The sequence below is a fragment of the Haliaeetus albicilla genome, chromosome 4 (assembly GCF_947461875.1).
Source record: "Haliaeetus albicilla chromosome 4, bHalAlb1.1, whole genome shotgun sequence".
Taxonomy (NCBI): domain Eukaryota; kingdom Metazoa; phylum Chordata; class Aves; order Accipitriformes; family Accipitridae; genus Haliaeetus; species Haliaeetus albicilla.
The window spans coordinates 40,883,135-40,910,882 of record NC_091486.1 but is presented as its reverse complement, the minus strand read 5'-3'; the positions used below and the strand labels follow the sequence as shown (position 1 = coordinate 40,910,882).

Here is a 27,748-nt window from a genome sequence, read left to right as displayed (position 1 = left end):
GCTATTGCTGAAGTCAATGAAACGGTGCCCTTGGCTCCAGCAAGAGCAGCCCCGGTGCCAGCAAAACAGGGCTGGGGCAAGGGCAGGCGAGCGCCTGCTCAGCCCAAGGGCCAGCGGGGCCGCGGCACAGGTGAGACCCTCCTCTCTCTGCTCCACCACTGACTCCCCAACCAGGCATTACACAGAGACAACCCAGGGAAGATGTTGCTTTCTCGGTGCCTTTCCAACGCTGTCTGGTTCTGCCCGCGCAGCCGGTGTTGGCTCATGCTCCCATCATGGTCACAGTGACTGTGTAGGTGTCTTCAACTTTATTGTCCCCACTCAGTGGAGAAAGTGTAACACAGATACAGCTTGTGTCTTGGGTGTCCGGTCGTATACCTGTGCATCTACCTCAGTCATTCTGAAGGTTACATTCTAGCTGGGTTGTTTGGTTTTTTTTAACCCCTTTTTCCCCCTCTTAATTTCTACCTCCCTCCTGTCCTTAGCAGCCTCCCCTTACAGACACGATAAAAATGATCCATCGCTTCACTCATAGCTGTATTGCCCCAATGATCCCAGCTTAGGAAGAGGCTTAAAAAAAAAATTTAAAAAAAAATCACAATAGCAAAAAAACCTTAAATAAATAAATGTGAAAAACCCCGTGATCCACACTGTAGAAAGTGAGAGCGGTGAATCAATCGGCGTCTCAGAGGCATCACCAGTCCAAGAACTAGCGTGGGCCATTTTTCTTCTTTCCTCCCCAAATCTGACCACCGCATCCCTACCAAGCACTGATATTACAAAAGCAGAGTTGATACCTAGATACTGGATACATAGTGTGTAAAGTGAGAGAAGAGCAGGAGAGGGGGAGGACAGGGAGACACTTCCCCGTGAGTAAAATCTCTGCTTGTGTGAAACCCTCGCAGGTTTTGCTGGTGACCCTGTTGCAGCTGGCGGGAGGTCAGATGCGTGTGCAGCCGTTCCTTCGTCATTGGCGTCATCGTCATTGGCGGGTTGTTTGGCTGGCGGTGCCACTGGCAGGGGGTTTTCTGCTACAGAGCCTGCTTGCCCTGGCACTCGCGCTTGGAGCACTGCGCCGGCTTCCACCAGTCCCCGTTGTGGCAGTGGCAGATGTTACAGTCGTCCACCTTCACTTCAATGCCGGCGGGAATTATTGTGGTTCCTGCAAAGCAGTTCGGACCTGCAAAAACACACAGAAGTAACAGAAATAATAAATACTTTTTTGTTTCTAAATTGGGTGTAGCAGGTCTGCTATAACGGCCTGGGAGCAGGCAGGTGCTCAGCCCAGCCCCTTGCCGTGCTCCAGCCGCAATGTTGCCACTGCCGAAATCAGGAGCAATGCTCCCAGCCTGCTCAGCACCAAGCCTTCGCCCCACGCCTATCACTTGTCACATTTTTTTTGCCTGCCTTCAGGCACTAAAGGAAAAAAAATGGCCTTGAAACTTTCCTTCTTGTGTTTCTGTACCAAACCCCTAGTACAAATGGCATCAGATGCTCCACTGATGCACCTGGCTTTTTCTACCCATTTGCCCACTAATTTAGCATCTCTTTTTTCCTAAAATTTGGCTGTGAGACAGGTAAGACCATGAGGACAAGCATCAGGACACAGCCCAGCCTTTGCTGCTCCAGCCTGGTGTGCTTGCGCCGAGCTGTAGGGACCGGAGACGATTCATCCCCCAGGACCACGGCAGCCATGCCCGAACACCCAGCCACCCCAGGGACCCCCACCAGCTCAGGGCTATTAACCATAAATGATTTATAGCATCCAATTAACAAAAATAATTCTCCTCCCAAATACGCTTTCTGATCAAATCTGTCAAGGTCGATTCCTTTAATCTGTTCATTATTGGTAATTTTTTTGGCTTCTTTGTTATACAATATCAAAGCTGAGCAGCAAGTCAGCACGGATCTTATTTTCCTCCTCATAAAAGCCCCACAAACACCAATTGCCCAGCTGTCCCTCTGCAAACCCTCTCCTCCTCCCCTCTCGCTCCCGCATCTGTTAGAGCCAGGAATTAATGTCAGAGCCAGCAGCACACAGAAAAAAAATCGAGGCAGTCGCATTTGTGGCATCAGGGAAGTGTGAAGACATTTGAAAAGTGTCTCATGGCTCAAGTGCTGCTCCGAAATGTCACCTCTCGGCTGGCCACCAGTTTTAATCTATGCCTCTGGTGCACGAGATGCATTCGAAAGATGAGAGCGTGTACAGACATGAAATTACAGGCAAGTTGTTAGTGCTTAAAATAAGGCTTAAGACTAATGGGAAAATAGGGTCCCTACATGGCTGGGAACAGGGTGAGCTGTAGCCAACCCAGTACTAGGGTCTCACGTTTTATAGTCCTGGAGAACTATTTATTTCATTTTGCTGATTTATTAGTGCCCTGACTTTATTAAGATGCTCCTCAGGACCCTATGTTTAAGATCAACAGGCCATGAGTTTGACAGGGCTGGGCTTAACCAGACATAGGCAATTCAGGTTGCTGCTGAGCCAAACAGTGCCTGAATGTTGTTTGTGTTTAAGTGACCTCCCGCCTTTATTAAAGGCCTCTTCAAATACAGATCAGCTCTACAGCAACTTTTCACATCTATCTTACTGAAGTCACAACAGAAGGGCCTGAAAAAGATGCCTCTGATGGCTCCGGTACCAGAATTTGGGGTGACTGGGTGTACCCCAGGGCTGCTGCTTCCTTCTATGGGCAGGACCTGGGAAGGCAGGCTGTGGTGCTGGGATGGTCTGTGTGTCTCCATGAAAGGAGGATGATGTCTCCTCCTTTGCCTGGCCAGCACGCAAGTCTGTCAGGATGCCAGGAAGAAGCTGGCTTTTGCTCCTAAGAAGGAAATTCAACACCACTTGCTGAGCTAGAGTTCAGGCTATACTGGTCTGCTGGCAGTTGAGGAGCAGTACACTGGGCATGGGAATGTTTTAAGTCTGCTTTGAGCTGGGCTTTAGGCTGGACAACCTCCAAAGGTCCCCTCCAACCTCAGTCATTCCATAGTGCAAAGAACTTCAAAGCCAAAAGTTACCAGCCAAGGACACACAGCACTACAGAAAAGCCAAACGCTACGTATGCACACATATATACTAATATGTTTTTCTTTACAAGCATGTGGTTGAAAAAGTCATGACCTTTTTTGGTCATGAACTGAAGACTTCCAAAGTTGGCATCTCTCTGGAAGACACAATCTTGGTTGGAAAGGCTATGATCCCAACTGCGGTATATCTTTGGCAACCCTCTGAAGTTGTCACTTCCTCCCACGGCTTTTGGGTCCCTGCGCTGGCTGTGCCGCTGCCTCTGCTCTTCATCACAGATTTTAATTCTCTGCTTTGTCAAGTCTGGTGGGTGTTGTGTTATGACACCCAGCATGGGCTTCGCCATCAGGTTGGCTCATTTGCTGCCGTTAAATGCTCAGGGTTCAAATGCAATGCAAATGCCAATAATTGTAGCTAGCAGTATTTAACACTGAAGTAAGTGCCTGTGCCTCTTTAATAGGATGGTCTGATTGCCTGCTGATGGCGGGGATGTCCAGGATGGGCAGCCTTCACACAACAGCCTGCTCCATGCTCCCAGAGCAAAAATCCCTTTTCACTAAAATTTAAACAAAAAGCTTCCTCTGGAGATTAGGGTGGCGAGGAAAGGAAAAGATTGTTTTGTCTCTTGTTGCCCGGTGGCTGCCTGTTAATCATCTCATTTGAGAAGCCAATACTGCCTTGACACCCACAAGCATCTCCAGACACAGCCTTCTCTGGGTGCTGAACAACAGCAGATTTATAGCATCACCAGCCTATCCAATGTGCCTGAAAACACGCAGGAGGCTGGCAGTGACGGGAGCCATCATGTTTGCTCACTCGCAGGTGGGCCAGCCTTCGTTGCCCAGCCTGGGTTTGGGGACCCAGCGTCCTCCTCACAGGGTTTTGGCTCCATCCCTGCACTGAAATGCTGCAGGGGCAGAGCATGGCTCGGAGTCACGGTCAGCCTAGGGTGAGTGAGTTGGGACTGGCTGATGGGGTACTGCCAACTGGGGAAAAGCTTATTTTTCCTTGCGTCCTACTCATCTGTCATCCCACGGCTGCTCCATCAGCCCTTCCTTCTCCTCCCAGCAGCCCCAGGTCCCTTCTCCCTCTTGAGCTTCCCCAGGGGGGTCATCTGGAAAAAAAATAATCATTAAACACCCCTCATTAACGTCCCTATCCCAGAGCCGAGAAGCAGAAAGCAGACACCATGATGAAAAGAGGAGATGGATGAGGGGGATGTACTAAAAACATCATCCATGTCTTTGAGGTCCCCAGCCAAGAGGGGATCGCTCAATTTGGGGACAGTACCACAGCAGCAACGTCCCTGCCCCAGCCAAGGACGTAGGGCAACTCTGCAAAATAGTAATTAAACACTAATAATCTGCCCCTCTGATCTCTGGCATCTATTGAGCCAGGAAGGACCTGGCAAGCGGCCCCGCATCTAACAGAAAATCCTTGGGATGCTACCACCCCCCTCAAAGAGGCTGGGCAAGGAGAAGAGGAAAAATTACAGCTATTTTGGATGAATCATAGGGACTAAAGGCTGCGCGGAACATTGGGGGACAGCCAAACAAGCCCTCTCTGAAGCAGCACTGAGCATCCCTGGGCTGGCCAGCTAAACATCACCTGAGCACACCTAAGGAAGGAGCCGTATTCAGAGGCTGAACCATGGGAAAAATTACAGCAAGCGGGTTTGTTTTCCTTCTTCTTGGCTTTTAGCAAAATGGATGAAAACCTGGCTTTGGGCTCTACTGACATCTGCCCTCCTGTGCGATGTTTTGGTGCCATTTCAGAACATCCATCTCTTCTGTCAGATCTCAGTACTTTTAATTTAGGCCAACACTACCACTGCTCTGGACCTTTCTTTTCCCCAGCACTCTCTCAAAATAGCCACCTCTGGATTGTCAGAGTGAAATTTCTCCTTTTGCACACCACAGCAAGCTGGATGGAGCATTTTTGCATCCTCTCTCCCCTCCCTGCTCTCCCCACCACTATAGAAACATGGATTTCTAATGGAAGGCAGAATTTCCACACTCCATTTGTGAGAATTCAACTTCAGTTCCCACTGCCTGAAAACTAATTTTCCAGCACAATCACTATCAGGCAGCCCCTTTCTTTTCCTATCTAAACTTCTCCCACCTTCATATTGGAAAAGGGGATCCTGTTTGTCCAAAATGGGATGCAGTGAGCATCACACCTGCGGCAGAGGCATGAGAAAGATGCACTTGGAGAGGGACACTGCACTGCTGAAATTTAGTGGAAAATACGCTTCAGACAAGTGGCATTTTCTATGCAACGGCACAAGTCACCAGGGAGTTTTCCTGCAACCTTGGGTTTTATAGAGCCGACAGCTAATGCATTGCCAGAGATAACATCCAGCACCTGGGGATGCTACGTGGCTTTGCAATGTGCCTTAGAGGAGCTGCAGCCCGTAAAGCCACAACTGGATTCACAGCAAGTAACGAAGTCCTTTTCTTGATTTGCAGCAGAGCTAACTGGACTTCTTTAAGGTCTCTAATATTTATTTCCCCTCCCTTACTTAGATCAGCCTCCCAACATTTCAAAAGCTCAGTGCCCCAACCCCATGCTTCTGGGGACTGTCCTGAGCTCTTCCCACTGTGGCTTTGTGCTCAAAGGAGCAGCCTGAGACCAGGATCTGCCCAATTGATGTAAAAAAATCACAAAGAATGAGACAGAACAGCACAGCAATGTGTGTGTGTGGGGGGTTATTATTATTCAAAGGAAGATGCTGCTCAGAAACATTTGATGATATGTCAAACACATCAAGAAAGTTACTTATGATAATAGCAGTAGGAACAAGAAGCTGCTTTAGGCAAGGGCTATCGTCCTGGTCTTTGTAAAAGCATCTTAAACCACGACCGTAATGAAAACAGGACAGTAATCGCCCTCTTTTCTTTGCTCAGGAAGACTGATGGGAGAAGTTTGCTGCTCCCACAGACAACGTAATTGTGAGATTTGCTTTGCTTAACATAGTTAATAGTCATAAAAGATCACAGCACTCCAGGCTGTTTGCTAGAACAACTGTGAAGATTTTTTTATGGAGATATATTAGGGACATTCGGATGCTGTTTTGATGGGACAGATGTAGAAAAATCATACACGGTTTGTTGTTTGGGAAGAATGACAGAAAATTTTGCAACCGTACGTGTAAGACCAGACACCTGGGTGATGACCCACGTTGTGCTGCTGAACTGCATCCCTGGTATGGAGGGAATACATCTAATCCCATGTGCAGGCATTAATGCACACCTGCTACATCATACAGTGCTACCCAAGGGTGTGAGATTAAGTCCTCTTGGGACTCAGTGGCATGGTGATGCTTTAAAGAAACTCAGAAGCCCCCTGATCTGATGCTCCCTATCACGCTGGAAAAAAACCTCACAGCCCAAATGCAAGAGGAGTAGCCATTCTAGCTCATGAGCACACTGCATCTTCTGCACTGTCCCCACCACAGCACTATGGGGTTGCAGAAGAAAACATGTGAATCCAAGAGCACCCTGCATGGGTGCTGAGTTAAAGCTGGAAATAGCAGGAGCGTGGGGCATGATGCTCTCCAACATCACAAGCATACAGCGTCACACTGATGCTTTGGAGTCATTTGGTGCTGAACACCAGCCCAGCTACTGGGGGCTGCGGGCTGCAGGCTGTTCCCAGTTGCTTCACAGGTGAGTTTTACTGAACTCAATGGCTTTGCCTGTGGCTTACAGCAGCTCTGAATTTAGCTTTGTCTGTGCAAAGAAGCAATAAAAGGAAATCAAATGTTAAGCACCACAGCAAGCACGAATCACTTCAGGCCAACCGCGATATTCAGATTTGCCCTGAATAGCATCTTGCACCAAGCGAAGCTCATCACCTTCACCGGAACTTCTCATGGTACAACGTCCTATTTCAGCAAGGAGCAGTATTTTCCTCTTAGTTAAATATTTTCTGATGATAATCCTATGTCTCCCGCCACTCCTTTAAGAGCCTCCCAATCACTTTAGGAAATATTAATGCTGACTCCAAGAGAATTTAGCTTATTCAGTCAATGGATAACGTCAAGGAGAGACGCACTGATGACTACATTTACCCACCTTGCACCGGTAGTTTAGATAGACAGACGCTAAACAGCAACTCAATTTAGCCAGCCATCCCTCAGGCTCCTGTGTGATGTGCCCCACAATTAAAGTTGCAAGAGATAAGCAGAAGGTGGTGGTGTTTCCCAACAGTATTTAGGAATGGATACAGCCTGAAAACATCCCCATGAACGCTCATTCAGCTGAATGAGTCTTGATGGCTTTGCTTTTGGAGCTTGACCACGAATGCAACAGGGCATGGGCATTTACTGCTAGCAATCTGTGTTGAACTGGGGGAGCCATTTCTAGTGAACATGGCCAAGTGTCTTCTCAGTGGGAAGGTGGATTTTTCTTTGCATGTCTCCACAAAACAAGTATCTCATAGTCTTCACCATGACCATCCCACACCATAAGCCATGAGGTCTCCAGTGCCGGTGTCCAGCACTCCCAGCACCGCTCAGCTGAAACAACCACTTGCAAAGCAACTACCACATGAGGATTACACCCTGAAAACCATACAAGGATGCTCGTGGACAACTCCCCAACAGAGAAAGACGCAAAACACAGCAGAAATACAAGTGATCCCCAGGCTCTGGCACAGAGAGCAGAAATCACCAGCTGCCTGCACCTTGGGACTTTTTCCAAGTCCAGGCTGAACAATGCGCTCAGTGGGGGGAAGAAAAAACAGCATCTTGTTTTTAATGACGGCCTCTGTTTCTGGAGGTTAACACAGCTCCTCTCTGCTGATCCTGCAGGATATTTTCAAATGTTCATTTAGCTCTGTCAATGCTATTTATGCGTTCACTTCGGATTGCAAGAAAAGAGCTCAATTTGTGGCTTTAATTAACGAGTCGAGAAGGGAAGAAGTCTTGTTTTAGCTGCCTGGTATTGAGACTGCCTGCCCCCTCACCCGGGGCGGGGGGGGGGGGAGAAGGCAGCGGGTGAAGCTGGAGGTGAGACATAAAGAAGTCAGCTGCTGATGCTGAACTTTGCCTTGTTGAAAATTAAATTTGGTGATGCTCTGCAGCGGAGGCTGAAAACCCCACCAATCCTGGAGCTTTTTTTGTGTTAGAAAGAGGCCAAAGCTGAGCATGGCTTGTCGTGGTTTAACCCCAGCCAGCAACTAAGCACCATGCAGCCGCTCACTCACTCCCCCCCCATCCAGTGGGATGGGGGAGAAAATCGGGAAAAGACGTAAAACTCGTGGGTTGAGATAAGAACGGTTTAATAGAACAGAAAAGAAGAAACTAATAATGATAATGATAACACTAATAAAATGACAACAGTAGTAATAAAAGGATTGGAATGGACAAATGATGCCCAGGGCAATTGCTCACCACCCGCCGACCGACACCCAGCCAGTCCCCAAGCGGCAATCCCCCGCCCCCACTTCCCAGTTCCTATACTAGATGGGACGTCACATGGTATGGAATACACCATTGGCCAGTTTGGGTCAGGTGCCCTGGCTGTGTCCTGTGCCAACTTCTTGTGCCCCTCCAGCTTTCTTGCTGGCTGGGCTTGAGAAGCTGAAAAATCCTTGACTTTAGTCTAAGCACTACTTAGCAACAACTGAAAACATCAGTGTTATCAACATTCTTTGCATACTGAACTCAAAACATAGCACTGTACCAGCTACCAGGAAGACAGTTGACTCTATCCCAGCTGAAACCAGGACATGGCTGAAGCCTGAGGGTGCGTGGGAAACAGGGCTGCCATGACTATGGCTTAGGGGGGTGTGAGTTTACACCCCGATAACACCCAGGTCTGATCCCTGGTCTGTGGCTAGTTGCTTCTTGGTGGTGGCAGGAGGGAGGGGAGTACACTGTGGCTCTGCCTCCTCCCTGGACCCAGAGGTGATGTCCATGTCCCTCAGGCTATGGAGGACACAGCTCTTTGCAGATTAGAGGACATCTGTTTATCCCACACGTTCCCAATACATACGCCAGGTGAAAATATCCTCCCCTGGACTCCCCTACAACCCAAGTCCAACCCCACCCAACCTGCACAAAGGCTCCTGCAGGGCTACAAACAGGACGGTTTCAGGCCAGTGCCCCCATCCAAATCACCAGCAAGACTTTGAAAGCCCCTTCCCAGCCCGCTCACCCTCTCCGGCAGCAGACGCACTCTCCTAAACTGCCTGCACACTAACATGGAAGCTGCATCAACACCTCAGACACCACCCCAATGAAATCTGGATGCTGCTCCATCTTCAGGAGGGACTAGGAGTTGAGCCTACCAAACCCCGCCAGCCTCAGCGCTGCAAATTAAAAATCCGTACAGTGCGCAGGCAGGGGGATGCTGGAGGTGTTAGTCCTCACTGCCGTAAGCGAAACACTGCAGAGCCATCTGCCACCCCAAATGCTAATCGGCTGCACATCTCAACTTGGAAGCGCTGCGTGCTGGAGCACGTCAATGTTTTCAGCATGGGTAGGTGAAAGTTGGTCACCAGCACAAACAAGCCATCGTCTGCTCATCCCACCCCGCACCACCGCAGACCTGTTGGATGGCAATAACACGCTGTGGGTATAAGGAAGCCTACCCAGTGCGGCAGCTGCCAGAAACACGGCGTCTCCATCTGGCAGGCGAGGGAGCTCCGTCTCGCGGTGGGGCGGGCGGTGAACAGTGGGGAAGAAGGCAAAAGAGGCGCTGGTGTTTTGGCAACAGGCCCACAAGCGAGCGGATGCTGGGATGAAATTGCTGTGGGTTTTGTCCCATCCTCCTCCACGAGTTGAGGGACAAAAACCAAGGCAGGCATGGAAAGCTTTGAGGAGGAGATGTGAGTGAGCACAGGGCTAGCAATGGCCCCAGCAACCTCCCGGCCCCTCTGCCATTCAAAAGCTCAGGAATTGCTCTGGGCCCCTTTTTTTGGTTGCTGTTGATATTTTAAAATCCCCAAAGTGTTTCATGGACCTGAAGTACATAGGTATGTGTATATATACGTATAAGCAAAGCCAAGGAAGTCTGAAAGATACATTTCCCACAGCCTTTTTTTGTTGTTCATTTGCTTTCAGCCAGTGTTTTCCTGGAAGGACAGGAGGTTTGTGCAAGCTTTTCCACCGAATCTCAGCCTGCTCTGGTCCTCATTCACCAGCGCGGTCAGTGCAAAGAGCTCCTGGTGATGTAGGTATGTCACTCCTGCCCTCTTTGCTACAAGGAACCAAAATATGGATACATGCAACGATGGACCAAGTGATGTTTCTGTGACAAGGCCACCTTCTGCCTGGGATGTTTCCACTTTTAGGCAGAGTATTGCAGGATGATGGCTCTTAGTCATGGTAACAAGTGTCACCTCCTCGAGGTGACCCCAAGGTGGAAGGTTCACTCTTCCTTTGAAACCTTCTCCAGCCACCCACGGAGAGATGGCACCTCCAGTAAATGTCTCCACTTTCACTCTGTTGTCTAAAATGTTGCAAAATGAGAGCTTTTTCTTTTTTTATTTGTGGACAAACCCCACTGGCTCTGGCTAAAAGCTCCCTGGAGTCAACTGGTGGTATGTCCTAGCCATCCATGAGATTTCAATCTTGCACACTGTTGCCCCAAAGAATTAATCTCCTCCGAAGCTGATCTGCAGCTGTTTTCCATCATTCCTGCATACTTCACTCCTCATAGGACGATGCTAACAGCCCTTCTCAAACACTGCCAATTTACATGAGAGATTTTTCCAGCCATAATTCACATTGCTGGGTGCCTGAAGATGCCTAAAAGTTATTTAATCTCTGCACTAAATAAATATATATATATCTGCAGTATCCTTCTCCAATCTAAATCCAAGTTGCTCACTCTAAGCAAGCCCTACATCATTAAAAGGAGTGTATTAAAAGGAGAGACGGAGCTGAAAAGCTAAATTCAGGGTAACAGGAGCCTTTCCACTGACTTTTGCCAGCGATGAAGCCAGCACAATAAATAAGATAAAACACAAGTGCAGCTCTCAGGCAGCCCAGTGGGACAGGGATCTCCTGGTGGCCCCATGTCACCTTCTGGCTCTCCCTGTGCAGTGATGTTCACATCATCCGGACTTTGCTCAGACAACCCCAAGAATCCACTGCCTTGGAGTCTAATGAATGCAGGGGACCCACTCGAGTTCCCTAAATTATGACCTGGCTCCCAGTGACACAGAGTGATTTAATCCTCACTGCTTTGCACCGTGGTTAGAAAATTACTGATAGCTCGTTATCCATCTTAATCAGGAGCAGCAAACAAATGAGGGCCAGGGAGACATCCAGAAGGGAATACACCACATTACTCCTCCTTATTGATAGTGCAGTTACTTAATTTGATGTGGAGACATAACTTCAGGCATCACTAAATACTGGAGCAGGAATGTTTTGGCGCAAGGAGGATCTATGGGTGCAATTTAAAAGCAGTCTGTTTAAAAGCGGTGACCTCCACCAGAACCGATACAGATCTGAGCTGTCCAGACAGGCTTCAGATTATCACTCAGCAAGTTAAATAAAGACAGCAACTCTTCGACAGTTAAAAAACACCAGCTGAAAATTGCAGCCCCACTTCTCTCTTCATCTGCTGTGCTTGTGGGATGAGCATGACGATGGGGACCAAGCCCAAGGTTGATGGTCACCTCCAACCTGTCCATCCCAGGGCAGCAACATTGTTTTGCTTTCTGACACACAGCACTGCCCGCGCTGGGACGGCAGCAAAGCCCTTGATTAGACATTTGGCACGGCTTGCTGCAGGGAAGACAGCATGGAGATGATGGAGAAAAACACATGTTCAGTACAGGCATCTGCAGAAATCATAATAATTTCTGCAGAAATCACATCAGCGGTGCCAATGACTGACAGCCGACGTTGCCACTGGTGGGTACAAGGGAATGCCAAACTGGGCAGTTCCCAAGGTTAAAGCCCAGAAGGAGCGGAACTTTTCCTCCAGCAAGAATATTGTGGATTGAGATATGATAACAAACTGTGGGAAGTCTCAGCCGTGAGAACGAACCTTTTAAATCAGTTTTTAACAATCCAAGACTAGTGCAGATACTCTAATAAAACTGATCTGGACACACTGAAGAAAATAGGGCAAGCAGTATGTTTCGTGCTGCTTTAGACTATTATTTGCCTCATTGTATGGGCATTTCCTCCAAGCCCATGCATCCAGCCTCTCTATTTCTGATCCCAAGTGCACCAAAATCAAAGCTGGGAGCACATCTGAGTGTGCTTCAAACTCCCTGCAAAACCTCCACCCCAGTTTCCCCATTTTATTGGGTTTCTAATCTAGTAGTGAGCTATGGACTGTTGACCAGCAGGGTGAGGCGTTGCTGCAGTACAAATTAATAGCTAATATCAAATTCATAATAATTTACCCACTCTGCTGATTGAATAATACACCCAAATTGAGAGCAGCATTGAAGTTGAATCACTGCCACCAAAGTCACGGAGGAGCCAATGCATGGCGTATGTCAGGATCAGCTCTCAGACAGCGGAAGAGCAAATCGCACGGCTACAGACCTAGCCTTAAATATAGGGTTTCCCCCTCCCTTAAATATGAAATGCAGGTTGGCATTTTCAAAGAAGTTACCTATGGGACTTGCACACCAAATTCCTCTTCATTTTAAAAGGATCTACATGTGCAAATACCTTAATCAGCACTGAGAAGTTTAGCTTATGGTAAAAAACCCACACAGACAAGGTGCTCAGCATTGCACAGGCAGATACTGTGCATATAAAACAGCTTTTTTGAATCAGATTTTTACTGTGTACATTCAAGGTTGAAGAAGGAAAATAGTAACACCTCAAAGACAGCAATAACCATCTATTAAGTGAGAAATGCATGTTTCAACATTTATCTGACCAAACGAAAAGGATTAGCTCTTAAAAAATCTCTTTGCAGACAGCATAAAGCTTTGGGAGAATACCATAGATTTTTTTCAAAAATGTAGGTAGATTTTAATTGCAGGCAATGAAACCTACTCCTAGGCCATTACAACCTTTCAGGTAAGTAATAGGCTTTAAAAAAGTTGTCTAAATAGATATTTCCCCAAATGAACTCCAACAGCACAGAAGGTACATTAATTCTTTTAATGGTTCAAACATGGCAAATAAGGTGAGGTGGCTTTTTTTGGAGCTGGTATCAAACAGGTTAATTTAAAAGAAATCAATTCATAAAACTACGATTAAAATATCACATCAGCTGACCATATTACTGGTAAAATCAGCAGCCAAAGGCAGGAAAAGTTGGATCGTCCAAGAGAATAAACCTGTAAGTGAAGAAATATATACCCAGAGGGTGTGTATATATATATAGATATATAGATATATAGATATATATATATATAAAAAATGTGCCATTGTGTTTCTGCTGCCTTCACCTTGCCAGCTTGCATCCCAAGAGCAGCCATGGGACAACGCACGCCGTGGGACAGGCTTGGTCCTGGTGATTGTGCCCTTATAGCCGGTATTTCCCCCATCACCCAAGAAAGGAACTGGGATGCAGAGTGGCAAACGTGGCCAGGCACTTGGCTGGATGTTCATCCTGCCCACTGCAATGGTGCAAGGCACTGTCCTTGGACACCGGCAGGGAGCAGTAGCTCTTTGCCCATGCAGATGTGAGGGGAAACCCTTACCTAGGGAAGCTAGTGGCAAAATAGCCCTCAATTGCCAAAGTACCAGGTCTTCACTCTCTGCCTGGGTATCTCCATTCAAAGGTGAAGGTTAACAACAAAAGAATAACAACAGGGACTTTTTCTCTGGGTCTTCTGAGCTTTTAGCCAAGTTATTCACCTCTTGGTTGTGCTCAGTGTGAAAATTTAATGATTTTTATGGCCCATTTTAACATTTTTATGTCTTTTTTCTTCAGAAAAAACCCCCACATTTGGTGTAAGAATTAAAACAGTATTTCATCCTTAACTGCAATCACAGATGATGTATGGAAGAGAGCTGGCTGCATGTCAACTCAATATAAAGCCAGAATTGAATCTAACTTGGTCACTACAGCTGTGCGTGATGTTTTATGGGGTGGTTTTTTTTCATATCAGTCATAAATGAAGTGGAAACTGTGACAGTGCTAATTTTGTATAAAACAGGAGGAAGAAAATGCAAAATGGGGGGGTTAAGGGGGAAGAACCAGGAATACTATGCATTTATCTGAGTTGTGCATTTAGATGTGCAGTCTACTGAAAACCCAACCCACTGTTGGATAATGAAACTACGGTGATTAATGCATGATGACAGTTGCACCACCATACACATTAGTCACAGCAATGGTTGCCTGTTGGTATGGGTAAACCTCTGTGCAAACCCCTTACCAGGGAGAAGAAGGGGAAGAAACCACATGCTCAGGATGAACCTTCAGCTCCTGTCTGAAAAACAGAGCTTCATCGCAATCCAGATGACTGTGGGAACGTGTCGGTAGAAAAATGCCTTTATGCCTTTCCACTGCTGTGAGATGAAATGTGGCACTTTGAGAGCATCAGCATGGTCCCCCCCTTTTTTTTTTTCTACCTAGCAACAGATTTTTCTGATGAAGGTTTTGAACATGGGATCGTGTTAGAAATGGCACTTCAAAGCAAAGCAAAAACTTTTCATGTTCGAAGAGAAAGCTGCTGAAATCATTGCTTTATACTCTCGGCTCGTGTTTGAGTTGTTGGGTTTTCTGCTGCCGATTTTGAACAGAACCCCATTTTCATACTTTGTGTGACACAGCAAGCCCATCTCCTGCTGTCTTCATCACCATTCCCATCCTCCTGGCCTCCACAAGGACGGACACAGAAATGACTAGCTGCAGGCAGGCAAGACCCAAGTGAAAGGTGAATTTAATGAACGCGTACATGTATAAAAGGTAAAAGTCTAAGTCAGTCACCAAAGCTTCCCCTTCTAGTCAAAGGATGGACTCTTCTGGAGGGTGTTTAACAGAGCCAAGTGGCATCGACCTTTGGATTTGCCTTTTTTTCACCTGTATAAACTCAGGTTGGGCTGCAGTGGCAGAGCTCCCACTTCTATGCAAATCTGTACAAATGACTGATTATCTGGAGAAAGGGAATAACCACAATGGCAGAAATATAATTTCTTCATTTGTGTGGGGAATTTAATTACCTGCCTCGGACATGGAAAAGGAAACTCGAGAAAAAAAAAAAAAAACCTCCAACCCCACCCCAAGCAACTGATAACCTTGGTGTTAGAGAGACAAGACATAGTGCTGCTGTGCCGAAATTTGCAGCTCCTGAGGGAACAGGAGGAGGAAGGGGCAGCATGGATGGACCTCGAGGGCACACATGGGGAGAGCAAACCACTGCAAGGATGGGCACACTTTGGTCTGATGGACAGATGAGATGCACAGAGGTTGGTGCTTCTGGAATGAACAGGCTCCTAAACCCTTCTGCTGGAACCTGCCCTAATTTCTCCAACAGCTGCAGAAGCAGCTTCAATCCATGTTTTGTCCCCCATATTTCGCTCTTCCGAGGGCCCATTATGCTACCTGAATTTAATGGTATCCATGGCATTTCCACAATGCTTTCTGATGGTGCCGTGCAAAGAGTCAGGTTGCTAATAAAAATAAAATGAGTGGTGCTGGTTTTGCATGTGAATAGTTGCATTTAATGAAATCATCAAATGGAAAAGGATCATCCTTTCCTTTGCTAATAATTCTGGGTGCCACTACAAAATGCATTACCACAATCTATGTGGGCTTTTATACTCCAGCAGATGCCATGTGATATTATGCTGATGTGCCAGGATGGCATAGTTATTTTGCAGTGTAAGGTAGCAGCTAGGAATGACTAAAGGCCAGGGAAAATGTATGGTGGACATATGTGGTTCTGCATCCCTCCCCCCCCAAATTTTCAGAGTGCTTCGTTACCCTTCATTCTGCTGGTCTGCTTTTATTACTTAATTACTGGGTAAAACTATTACTCACTCTCTGGTCTCGGTGGCACCACAGTATCCGAATGGCTCGCAACCAAGAGCCTGTTATCATCACAGCATCCCTGTGGGGCAGAAAAGTGCACAGGGCAAACTGAGGCACAGAAGCAGTGCCCTGCTTGAGGGGATGCGCGTTATTAAAACTAAACCCAGCAGACAACTATCTTTAACAAAACTTGCAGGAACATGACGGGTTCAACGCTGCAAGCTGCATTCTCAAATGTGATGGAAATTGGTTCAGACCTTACTGGCAGGGGGAAGGAACTGCGGGACAGAGCAGCAAAGGGACGGACAATGACTTCCAAATGAAATTCCCCATTTCTGAGGGTTTCCACACTCTTTAGCATGTACTCCCTGCCTTGTTTTTCCTGTGTTCATTCTGTCCTTTAGAAATTTTTTTAAAGCCAGAAAGGGGATTTAGACATTAGAACAGCTACTGACCTGATACAAGTTAACGATTTTATAAAACACCTAAAAAAATGCTTTACTTTTTAAAAGATTGATGTTTCCTATTGTATTTTTTCAGTGCCAATTAATTACTTAATTCATTAGCAATGTAACACAAGAATAGTCTTTGAAAATCTGGTGCTTTGTGTATATGCCTTTAATTATGGATAATTAAATACGGAGGGACCTGATTATACCTCTGAGCATTTTCTAATCTGGGAAATGAAACACACTCTTACACTCTTGAATGCATGTAACAAAGGCTGAGCTCAACAACTACATGCACTAAAAAAAGATGGAAAAAAAAGCACCCCAAAATCCAGACCAGCCCCAAACCCCACAACTAAAGGAGGGCAGAAATTCCTGGGGAAGCTCGACGGCTTTGTGCACACCCTGCCTGCTTGAGTTCTCTGCACAGGGGTGTACCCAGTCCCTGCCTTGTCAGGGATACGAGCAGAAGCCCAAGTGAGCTCAACACGGAGACGCTGCAGCCAGCGAGCAAACACGGGCTCAGGGCAACTCGATGTTAACGCTTGCTAAAGCTGGGAACAGATTTCCAGATGGTCCTTTGTACGTATGGCTGCAATAGCCAAAACTGCTAAAAAGAGCAAAGCAGTCTCCAAATGAAATCAGGGCTGACTTTGGAAGATGAAAACTTGCCAACACCAGAAGTTACTCTATTAGTTTGGCTTTGCATTCCTTCCCCTTTGCTTTTTAAAAAATTTGCTCCTCTTCATTCCTCTGCAGCGATCGCAGTGAGAAAGTCAGCATCCACAGGGCTACAATAACCAGCATCGCTGTCTCAGAAAGGGTTTTAATCTCAGAAGCAAGCCACGGAAATGTTTTGAAGACTGCATCGCCCCAGCACTTTCAAGACAGATCCCTTCCCTACCGCAGCTGAGATCCTGCAGTAGGGCCCAAGGAGGTTTATTTTTGGCTCTTTTTGTACTCACTGGAAAAAAGCGGAGGGAAAGGAGGGGGCACTGATGTCTAAATAAAGCCAATTTGTGCTGTCATGCCAGGCACCCTTGCTGTGTACGCCTTCCCTTCCTCCCCTCCCCAGCCTCTTATTTATACCACAGACAACTCCTCCCAGCATCCCTGCCCCTCCTGTGCCCTCCGCAACCAATTGCCTTCTGCCTTAATTAAAAGCCACCAATTACGGTGCCGAGAGATAAAACGAGGCCGGAGGCTTTTCGTTGCTAGCGGCTAGTCCTACTTGGCTGGCTGGGAGCTGACTTTTGCCACTGGTAGCCCGGCCCAGCTCCCTAATGAACGGTGGGTTATGGATGCACCGAGCACATATGCTGCAGAACGGGGCTGTTAAGCACCGTATTGCAAGTGAACCATCAGCCAGCGAGACTACTTATAGAGAGCACAAGCCAGGGCTGGGTAAACCTCCAGCAGATTCTTTTGAGAGCATCTATTTATTGCCCCTGACTCTTATTTTGCATCCTTCTTCCCTGGGCCATGAAGTGATTGCCAAACTCAGTGAATAAACTCTGCTGTCTTTATGGAAGATGCTTCTCAGCAGGAAAATTTTGGGAGAAAAACCAGGACAGGTTCTGTGAAAGCTTAGGAGCAGGATGACACAAGGGGGGACAAATAAATGAGCTTCACGCTGGCACTGATTGATCTGGAGACACAAAAAGAAGGAAAATGTCACTCCTAACATGTGGGCTGCCTGTTTGCACTAAGTCAAAGTAGCAACCGTGACTTTGTGGCTGCTGATGTCCAAGTGTGGGGTGTTGCTCTGCCCCAGAGATCCTCTCCTGGGGTGCACAGCCAAAATCCTTGACGCAGCAGCTGATTTCAGCTGAGAAATGTAAAAACTCAGCCACCATGAGGTGAAATGCACAACTAGACACTACAGCATATCAGACATGTTATTGATGCCACCCAGCGACATGGTGCCTACATCATTTGTCAGGATTACCTATCCGATGCTGCCAGAAAGGCTCCTTCCTACAGGCAAGAGGTCAGAGACTCACTGCCAGCCCCTCGCCAGGAGGTTACTTCCTCCCAACGTGATAGCAGTGGGGGTCACACTGAAAGACAGGGGTGTACCAGACCTCACAAAGACAGCAATAACGCCTTATAAAAGGTGCCATTACTAAAAGGACATTAAAAGGTGCCATGCCTGCAAGCACCGCCAGACTCACTGCTGCTTTGACCTTACCAGTTGGGAAAGTTTTGGACACCATAATGAGCTTATGTGCCCTCCCCCAACAGATTAGTAGAAAACAAAAAGCCAATGCTATGTAGCCCCTTTGGTGACCCCCATGGCAGTGATCTGCCTATTAATACATACAGCGATGGAGAACCGTTGGGTTGGCCCCACTTAGGAGTCTATATTCAACCAGCACATCCAATACTTGGTTTACTGCAGATTTTCCTATGCTAACATTTTGTGTACCAGAGCAGGCTATGCCTAGAAAGCCCAATCCTCAGTCAGGAGGACAAAATGCACCGATTTCCTTGATGCACCTTGAGCATCACCTTCACATCTGGCAAATCCTATTCCAAGAAGGAAAAGCTTTCACACGCTGCTTTGAAACCCCAGTGCATCCACAAGGCAGGGAGAGCCCAGCCTGTTTGGTGGGCACAGACTGTCCTGGCCAATATCTGCTGGTCCCTGTCAGCATCCCATGTGAACCTGCCAAACGGCATCACTGCCACTGCTCCCAATTAGCTGGTGGTCTCCTCTAATCTCGTCTCTGGCTATGGGATGGCCAAGGCGCTTTGTTTAACCCGTGATTAGGAGAGGAGCTTCTTGCTTGCTCACATGTGAACCCAAGGAGGGAAAGCGCAAGCAGCGCTTCCCTGAGATGGAGAAAACAAGCAGGGAAGAAGGGGCAATGCAAACCGCAAAAAACACTACTGCATGCAACAGAGGAGTAAGGGAAGTCCTGGTTTTGTTGCTGGGGCCTTACAATTCCTTCCTTCAAGGCCATTCCCCTTCCATCACCACTCCTTGAGCCTTTAGATCCACAGATACAACTTAGGCTAAATCTGTCAAGAAAAGTAATCACCTTTATTTCACAGGTTGACCCACTTGGGAAACCCAAGGGGCCATTTGGGCAGGGAAGTCCCTCAAGTATGGATGGAACTGTTCAAGAAGGAGCTCTGGGAAGTTCACACCAAGCAGTGGGAAAGCTGAACCAAGCACAGCCCCTCTGCGTTTCTCAGTCCCTAACTCAGATTTTGGCAAGATCTTTTTGGCAAAAAATGGCAGCAAACCAAAGAACGCAGAGCAGCAATGTAGCGGGGAGGGGGTGCTGTACAGACCATCCTAGCCCACATGAGCAAGCTCCATTCACAGATAAATGCACCCTGGGAGGACGGCCAGCTGTAACTTCACCATTCGGACTCACTGTTCATCCCAAGGGGCATCGCTGTCTCACAGGGGCAATGGCAGCAGCACCCCCCAATTTGGAGGCGTGAGGCCGGCTTATATTGGCGCAGGAACTGGCCCTGGCTATTTTTGCTTCTAGCAACTTTGTTGTCGAGCTGTTAGGACAAATGAGAGATGGGGGGGCAAATCCTCAGCTACTGAAAAAGCATGGGTGTTTCTCTGGGAGCAAGGCAGCCAGGCCAATTTACACCAGCCTCAGGAACTGGATCAGTGTACTTGCTCTCTAGGGGGGGCACAAATGTAGCCAAGAAAAAACGTGGTTTCTGTGCAAAACATAGCAAATATATCTGATTGTTACTACTGTGGACATGTTTCCATTTTTAATCGCAGTTTTCCAAGTCCTTAATAATTATTGTCTGACATTTCCTGTAATAATACATTTTTTTTTTGTTTGACACAGCTTGAAAAGTAACCAAAAATTCTGTCTCACCACTTTCCTTGTAGCACAGCAAGGGTACCAGAGCCTCACACACATCAACTGAAGCGTGTCAAACAAAAGCAAGCTAAATTAATTCATCAATAGCTGGCAGCCACTGCCCTGATCTGTAACACAGCAGGCATGTCTGTGACTGCTGTGCCATTGGGAAGGGGCCGGCACCCACACTGCCCACGCGACTGCGGGCCTCTGCTTGCTGGGAGATAAGGGATGACACATTGGATGCTGCTGTGGACCTGGTTCAGATGAATAATCCTCATGCAGAAGGAGTCCCTTGGACGTCAGCGGTGGCTGCGATGAGTCAGAGATCAGAGAATAAGGCTTTTCTGGATGGAACACCCAGCGTTGCCTTGGCCCTCATGAAATCAGAGCCTTTGACTTGCAAACTGAGCTGGCTCAGCACCGAAACGCTGCATGTTGGCTGCAGTGCGTTCCCCAGCCTCTGCTCAGACACAGCCCGAGGAGCTGATGGGGGGATTATTTACTCCCTGGTTTCTGTAGTCCCTTCTATATGCGGTGAGAGCTGAGAGGGGACAGCACGAAAGCACGCTGGTATTTTGGTTCACAAGCCAGAAACCAGGCAAATGCACTGACCTGAGCTAATGAGACTCAGGAGTACTGAAGCAGTATCGAACGAGGACTCTTCCACCCGCACCTCCTGACATTTCCTGTGCATTTCAATCAGATGACTATGTGCAATTCAAGGTGCTATTTTGCAAACAGCAAAGCCTGCGGGACTGATCCTGCAAGGTGTGGAGGGTTTCCCGAGAAGTGCTGGGCCAGCAGCCCTCTCCAGCCAAGCGTGGATGGTGGGACCCCCAAAGGCATCTAACCCCAGAGGAGTATTTTAATCCCATCGTGGACCTGACTACTTACCCAGGCGAGGCTGAGAGCTGAGCAGGAAGGACATTTCCCATCGCAGTCGGAGCTATTTCTGCTATTCCTCTCCCACTCAAATGGGGAGGAAAAGTCAAAGGCGCAAACACTTTCGGTTTTAATAAAAATCAGAGCAGGTTGTCTGAAACAATTAATCGGGCAAAAAGCCCCTTCATTTCTGTCTTCCCTATTTGAAATGTTCCAAATTATAAAATAAAGATCTACATCCAAAACCATGTCACCCCCTCCACCCTCCCAGATTTGTGTCAGTTCATTTTGGAAGCACTAAAATGGGGCATCTGATTATTTCAAGGTTTTATATGTACAAACAGCGAGTTTGCTATAATTGGCCTTTTTCCCAGGGACGTTTCAGTGAGTCAGCATTTTCTGACCAACATATTCCCATTTTCTTCAAATACTCCTCTCAACCGGCTGCAGTGAAAAAAGTCCAAGCTTTGAAAGGTTGTAGAGAACTTCATGTGCTCATCTTCACACAGACCCATTTCTCTCAACAGATCCCTGTACAGGGCTTCAGTACTTTTCTTTTTGGCACACTGGCTCCTGCTCCATTTATTCTAACAAACATGAGCTCCCCTACCAGCACTACCTGGCACAAAAAATTTTTAACTGGGACAAAAATGGGGCTTAGTTGACATAAAATGAGTTATACCAGTTTCCATCAGTTGTGGGACTGTTCCATATCTAAGTTTTTTTTTCTTAAAACTACTTACTGAATTCCTTGTGGCAATTATGATTTCAGAAACAGATACGAGTGGAATACGCACGTCCTAGAGCTTACCTGAAAAGAATGAACCTGGGGAGCCTCCATGCGCAAGAAATACATTGCTCACATGGTGCAGAATACGTGTGATGAGGCTGTAGCAGCTCGGGGATACCTAAGGGGAGTTTTGACTGCCCTTCCACCTTCCTAGGAGATGACATCTAACCTGCAGTTGACATCTTTTGTGCAGTAATAAGGTTGAATCATACATACAATTAGATCACACACATCCTGACTGCATCACAGACAGGGCAGATTTCAAACTCTGTTAGGTAGGACTGCCAGTCTGTGGTTTTTTTCCATACTGTTTTGAAGGAGTTTTACCTTGATTTTTTGAGTTTCTACCATAAGCAAATTCTGATTTTTATGGCTTTAAGTTTCAAGAACTTGTGTACAAAAAGAAATGATAAGGAATACAGGCACACCTACATAGGGTTGCTAAGAGTGACCATCTTTAGCAATGAGACCCACCTAATACCTACACCCCAAAGGATGGGTTCCTTCAGTCCAGCAGAAAAGCAGTATGTCCTCAGGACACAGACAGAAGTTAGGAGGACCGTGGGGCTGTCACTGTCTTTGCTAATGACCTACTGTATCACCTGGGGTGCATCACTGCCCTCCTCCCTGCCTCCTCTCCTCCCCAGTCCCTATTTCAGGTGTAAGATCTGCACCTCAAGTCTCTACACATGAAGTCTCCAGGTGGCTTAGTGCTTCTGGAGACAAAAATGATAAGGGATAAGAGTGCAGTGGCAGCTTTTCTTGTGGAGAGACTCAGAGTTTATACTTATCTATACTGCTAAACAAAACAGGGCACGAGACTCTCCTCTGGCTCTAATGCCATGTGGCAAAGACTGGCCACATCCTCACTACCTGGCACTTCTCCTTGGACCTCCTCCAGACCCCAGGAGGTGCCCTCTTCACCCTAAGACGTAATTATTGTGTGTGCATTTCTTTGGACTACTTGAGCAAGCAGGAGGGCGGCCCTGCAGCCCAGCTGGGTGATGGTCCCTTAGCACCAAGGGTGCCATACATGCCTTGGGGTTGGGGTGAAGACACGGCTGGATGGTGGAGCATACAAAGCCTGCTAAAACAGCACTGGCTGACTGCTGCGACTTGCATGTGCCACCCCTTACAAAGTGCTGACAATCAGGGTCCCATTGTGGTCTGCCCAGCCCTCCTTTATTCAGCTGTACCAATATGGCCAGAGGTGTGAGGAACTGAACCACACCAACACAACCAGTCAAAGCAAAGAAAACCACATCCTCGCCTCTTTTCCACTGGGCTTTTATTTGCTGATGACCAAGCCTAAGCTCTTCAGTCTTAGGTATGAATTCAGATCAACACTGCAGAAGGTTCTTCTAAACACAAACACAGAAAGCAAGAAATTATCCCCAACCAGCCAAGCCCTTTGCAGCACGTGCTGCAGGAATTGAGGCGAGAAAAGCCTCAGGCAGCAGGATTGATGCCCTGGTGTTTGAGCTCATAGACCTGCACTGAGAGCTGAAAGCATCCTTGGAAAGCCAGAGCATGAAGACAGCTAACCAAGAGGGAGAGGGGTGGGCCAAGGGGGTGGAAGGAAATGGATGCTGATGTTCATGGGCAGAAGAGCATCTCTGGGCAACAGGGACCGGCAATATCTGACGGCATTCTTGGCACTGTACCAGCCTCAAGCCTGTCCTACAGGAACCTCCTCCAGGCAGCACAGCTCGACCACCGTCACACAGCAGTATCGCTGCCACATATAAATAACGTTCTTTCACCCTCACCCTCACATGCTGTAACAAACTGTGGGTCTCTCTGGCAAACAGTTCTGCCAAACTTGCACTTATTTTCATTCTGCCCAGGAGATGCACTCCATTAGCAAATCAGGGATAGAGATGAAGAAAAATGCACCATAAAAATACTTTTTTAGCCTCTCCAGTTGAAATCACTGGTGAGTTGGCAAGCGTCACAGGTTAGGCTGATGTGCAAACATACAGTAGTACCCAGAATGAGATTACTGCACTGATTTCTTTCACAGAGGTGCATAGATGTAGAAGAGACAGAAGGCTGTGGCTGAAATGCAGGACTCTACCAAAGGAGCAGAGAGGATGGAGACATAGAAAAGGTGGAGGGAAGGAAAGGAAGCAGGAGGAGAAAACTTCTAAGTGCCTTTTTTAATTCTGTGTTTTCTCAGACTTGCTTAGCTCTAATCTTTAATTCATATTTTCATTACAGTTTCTTTGCTCTGTAAAGTCTGCATTTCATGTAAAAGGAGCAGCTCAAACATCAATTATTTGACATAAGTCAACCCCTTGTTAAAGTCCTCTACTCTACATATATGTAGGCTCCAATAAAAGAAGCATTAAACATTCATTAAATTAGAAATACATGAAGACAGTGTCTGCCACTCTTCTCGTACAGATATGCTCAATAATCCCAACCTTCTAGAGCAGCAAAAGCAAACCCATATCTAATCCTTTTAGAAAGCCTGACCATGCAAAACACCCCAGTCTCCTGCAATTTGCCTATGAGTCACACAGAGACTATTAGCTCTTGCAGGTCAGATCCTCAGCTGGAGTAGATCAGAATAAAACAACGCTGCCGGCATTACACCAAGTGACACAGACTCAGGATTTGGCTTTAGGCTTCTCACTGCAAAATGGTTTACAGCAATGTAATTGGATAATAATGTCACTTTTGGTCTTCTAAGTTACACCAAGAATCTGATCAGGTGGGGAATAGCAACACCACACCTGCTTTAATTTCAGTACTGCCCGGGCTGCTTGTGTTCTGCAAAAGAAACCTGGTTTCCCAACCTGAATCTAGGAACTTTTTCCCCCCAAAAAACCCAATCCCACTCCCTCCTCTACAATATACTATCATGATGATAGTGGATCTTGAACTACCACTGCCATAGGCTTGTGCACACAAATTTCAGCAACATTCTCCCAAGGGGAAACAATCAGCGATGAGCAGATGCTTCTTCATAAATATTTCTGAGTTTAAAGAGCAATGCAGACCATGTAACATGTTTCCTACATCTCTGCGAGCTGTGTCCGCTTAATGAGAGCTTTGGAGCAAGTCCCATCCAACAAATGGTTTCTCATAATCCTCCCCGACTCTTCTCTTTAGGGTGCCTGTAGACATTAATTTTGAACTCTGCTGGGGTGGAAGCATGGAAACATGGTTAGGACCTGGGGTACAAATTCAGGATAACGGCTTTCAGCTCCTGCCTGGCTTTCGGCTGTCTGGCGGAGTCTTCTCCTGCCTTGTTTAATATGTGAATTATCCTTTTCTTGCTTCCTGGACAGAGGAAGAGACTGCAAATGCTCAGGAAGCATTAGCTGACCTGTGAGCATGTAGTCAGGTCAAAAGGAGCTGCTGTCCCGCTGGCTCCCTACCGCAGCACTCTTTGAATTGAGCTTTTCCTGGCAGCGTCCCTGTCACTCTGACGCTACACAGTCCAGCAGCTACCACTTTGTGTGAGCACTGAGCTGTGTGATAGAGTTAATCACATTAAGCACTGTTCACTTTGTGTCTTTTTTGTTCTCTAAAGGCTTTTCCTCTCCCTTGCCTCTTTTAGTCTCTCCTTCCAAACTTCAGGAGGTGGCAGATTCAGCTCAGCCCTCCTTGATGCTATCCAGCACCAGGATGGCTAATTTTTGAAGGTTTAACCTCTATATACCTTTCCAAAGCTTTTCACTGTTATTAGATGACTCTTCCAACAGCTGTGTCCACAATGAGCAGGTCATAGTCTGGAGTCAGCAGGGCTTTTAAGCATCTGGGTAATCCAACTGTGTGAGATTTCCAAAAGCAATGGAGGGGTTAGCTCTTGACAGATGCTTACGTACCTAACTCTCATCAGCAAGTTCAGCATCTACATGCCTTTAACCACTTGGCCCGAAGTGATGGAGGTGAACGAGCTCCACTGAAAATAAATTTCAGTGAAATGACTTCTTTTCTCAAGGAACAGTAAAGCAAGTACTGAACTATTTTGTCAGGTCGGTGACTGCCTGGCCCAAATATACTGCCTTGTTTTCAGTCTTGATCTTCTACCAGCTTTTAAATCAATCCTTTTTTTGCCTCTGTTGGTAACCAAATCACTCCTTTAGTCGAGCTAATAGGGCACCACAGTTTACATTCCTGTTGGTAAACACAAAGAACATTAGCTGACAAACAATCAAAACTGCATCCTTTGCAGTCTCAACCTTCCAAAACTATTGATTTTCATAGCTGGCCGAGAAGCCTCGGTGCACTGGGCTCTGTCATCACAATGTTAAGGTGGCTTCTACAGGCTCTGCAAAAATGGAAGCCAATTCATGATTTGGGGTGGCATCGCTGCATCAGCACAGGAGCACTAAGGCGTCAGCTGTGAAACAACCGCCAGCGCCCACGCACTGGGCACGTACTGCCCGAAGAGGAGCAGGTCCTTCCCGTGACCCCTCAGCCTGACATCTGGATGGGGGGGTGGTGGTGGGGTCAACTGAGTACCCAAAAAGCTGGCTGGTTGCCATGAATACTTCATCCACCAAGAACGAAGAAGGGTGATGCGGCTACGCTACGCCACTGGCTTCGGTCTCCGGGACCAATGAAGAGGATCGTGGAGTCCAGCAAAGTCCGGTGTGGGGGAATACATCTTCTTCTTGGCTGGTCACATTCAACTTGCATCTGCACAATCAATCAGCACATTGCATAGACTTTGACTGAAGGGGTTTTAACTGCAATCTTAAAATCTGGCCATTTCAGGAATTCCTGAAATAAATTAGAAGAGGAATTTTATTTAGTTGTTTTTTTTCTAAAGGAATCTCCCCATGGCTCCAAACCACTGTTTTCCATAAAGTAAATGAATATGAAGTCTTCTCTCATCCTCTTGCCACATTTTCTGTGTCATCTTTATCCTGCAACAGTTGTATATAATCAAATGGCAGACAAAATATCCTCTCCCCAAAACCTTCCTTTTTTCCTCAAACTTTTAGTAATTTTTTTCCACACTTCATTGCTTTTTTTTGTCACTGATCATGTTAGAAGCAGATGCTTTCCAAAACAATGACCTGGAGATTCAGTGATCCACATCTTGCAGATAAATAACAAGCTATATTTATGCAATAAAGCACAGGTAACTTAATATCCAGGCACTGGATTATTTGATATTAAAATCTCGGCACTTTTCAAGATAGCTGATAATTTGGAACAATAGAGACCACATGGGAAAGTTCTTTTTTCCAATATTGGTTAACAACTTGCATTGTTAATCCATTACCTTCACCTAAAATACAATAAATAATTTACATTTATATGGAGCCTTTTGTCCCCCAAATCCCAAAGGGTTTTGCAAAATAAACACATCACATTGCACCCCTAAGACAATACCTGGGCATTGATTTGGTTGCCTCTCTGATTCAGAAAGAAGAGTCCTGTTCACTGACTGCATCACCAACACCTCGTCCTGTGGCATCTAGATTTTCCTGGGAGGTCTACCCACCCAAGTGGTAATCAGGATTAATCCTGCCTAATTTATGAATGTAAATGAAGTTCCTGAACCAATTTTCACCCAGCGCGTGGCTGGGCAGGACGGGAACAGCCTGGCCTGGGGGCTGCCTGCCCATGTCCCAGCACCAACTCCCCCAGCTGTCCACAGCGGAGCTTTTCCAAAGGGACACCCCTTCGGCCCTTGGGGACTTCCAAAAATCTCCCGCTTAGAAAAAAGGCATTTCTACATACTGCTTGCTAGGAAAAGGCAGCCTTGCAGGTCAGCCCCTGGGTGCTGTTCTACACAGTGGTGTGCAAAATTCACTTAGGAACACATGTAACGCATATTTGTTTGCTAAAGGAAAGGTTGCCCTCGGCTTTGATGA

The 27,748-nt window shown here is 46.9% G+C and overlaps 1 protein-coding gene across 3 annotated transcripts in view; it reads right to left on the bottom strand.

Moving 5' to 3' along the window:
* Positions 1 to 285: 285 nt before the first annotated feature.
* Positions 286 to 27,748, bottom strand: part of VWC2L (von Willebrand factor C domain containing 2 like) — a 55,059-nt gene continuing 27,596 nt past the window's right edge. Inside the window, exons 4-5 of one of the 3 annotated variants that reach the window (XR_011324422.1) lie at positions 25,579 to 26,645; positions 1,061 to 1,180 (exon numbers count right to left, since the gene is read on the bottom strand). Coding sequence is in view for 2 of the 3 variants with exons in the window: in XM_069782046.1 (XP_069638147.1) it covers positions 1,032 to 1,180 (149 nt within the window). In the remaining variant the exon portion in view is untranslated. Of the gene's footprint in view, positions 1,181 to 20,163; positions 26,646 to 27,748 lie in introns of those variants that run through there. The other 2 variants (XM_069782046.1, XM_069782047.1) reach the window with 2 other exon arrangements.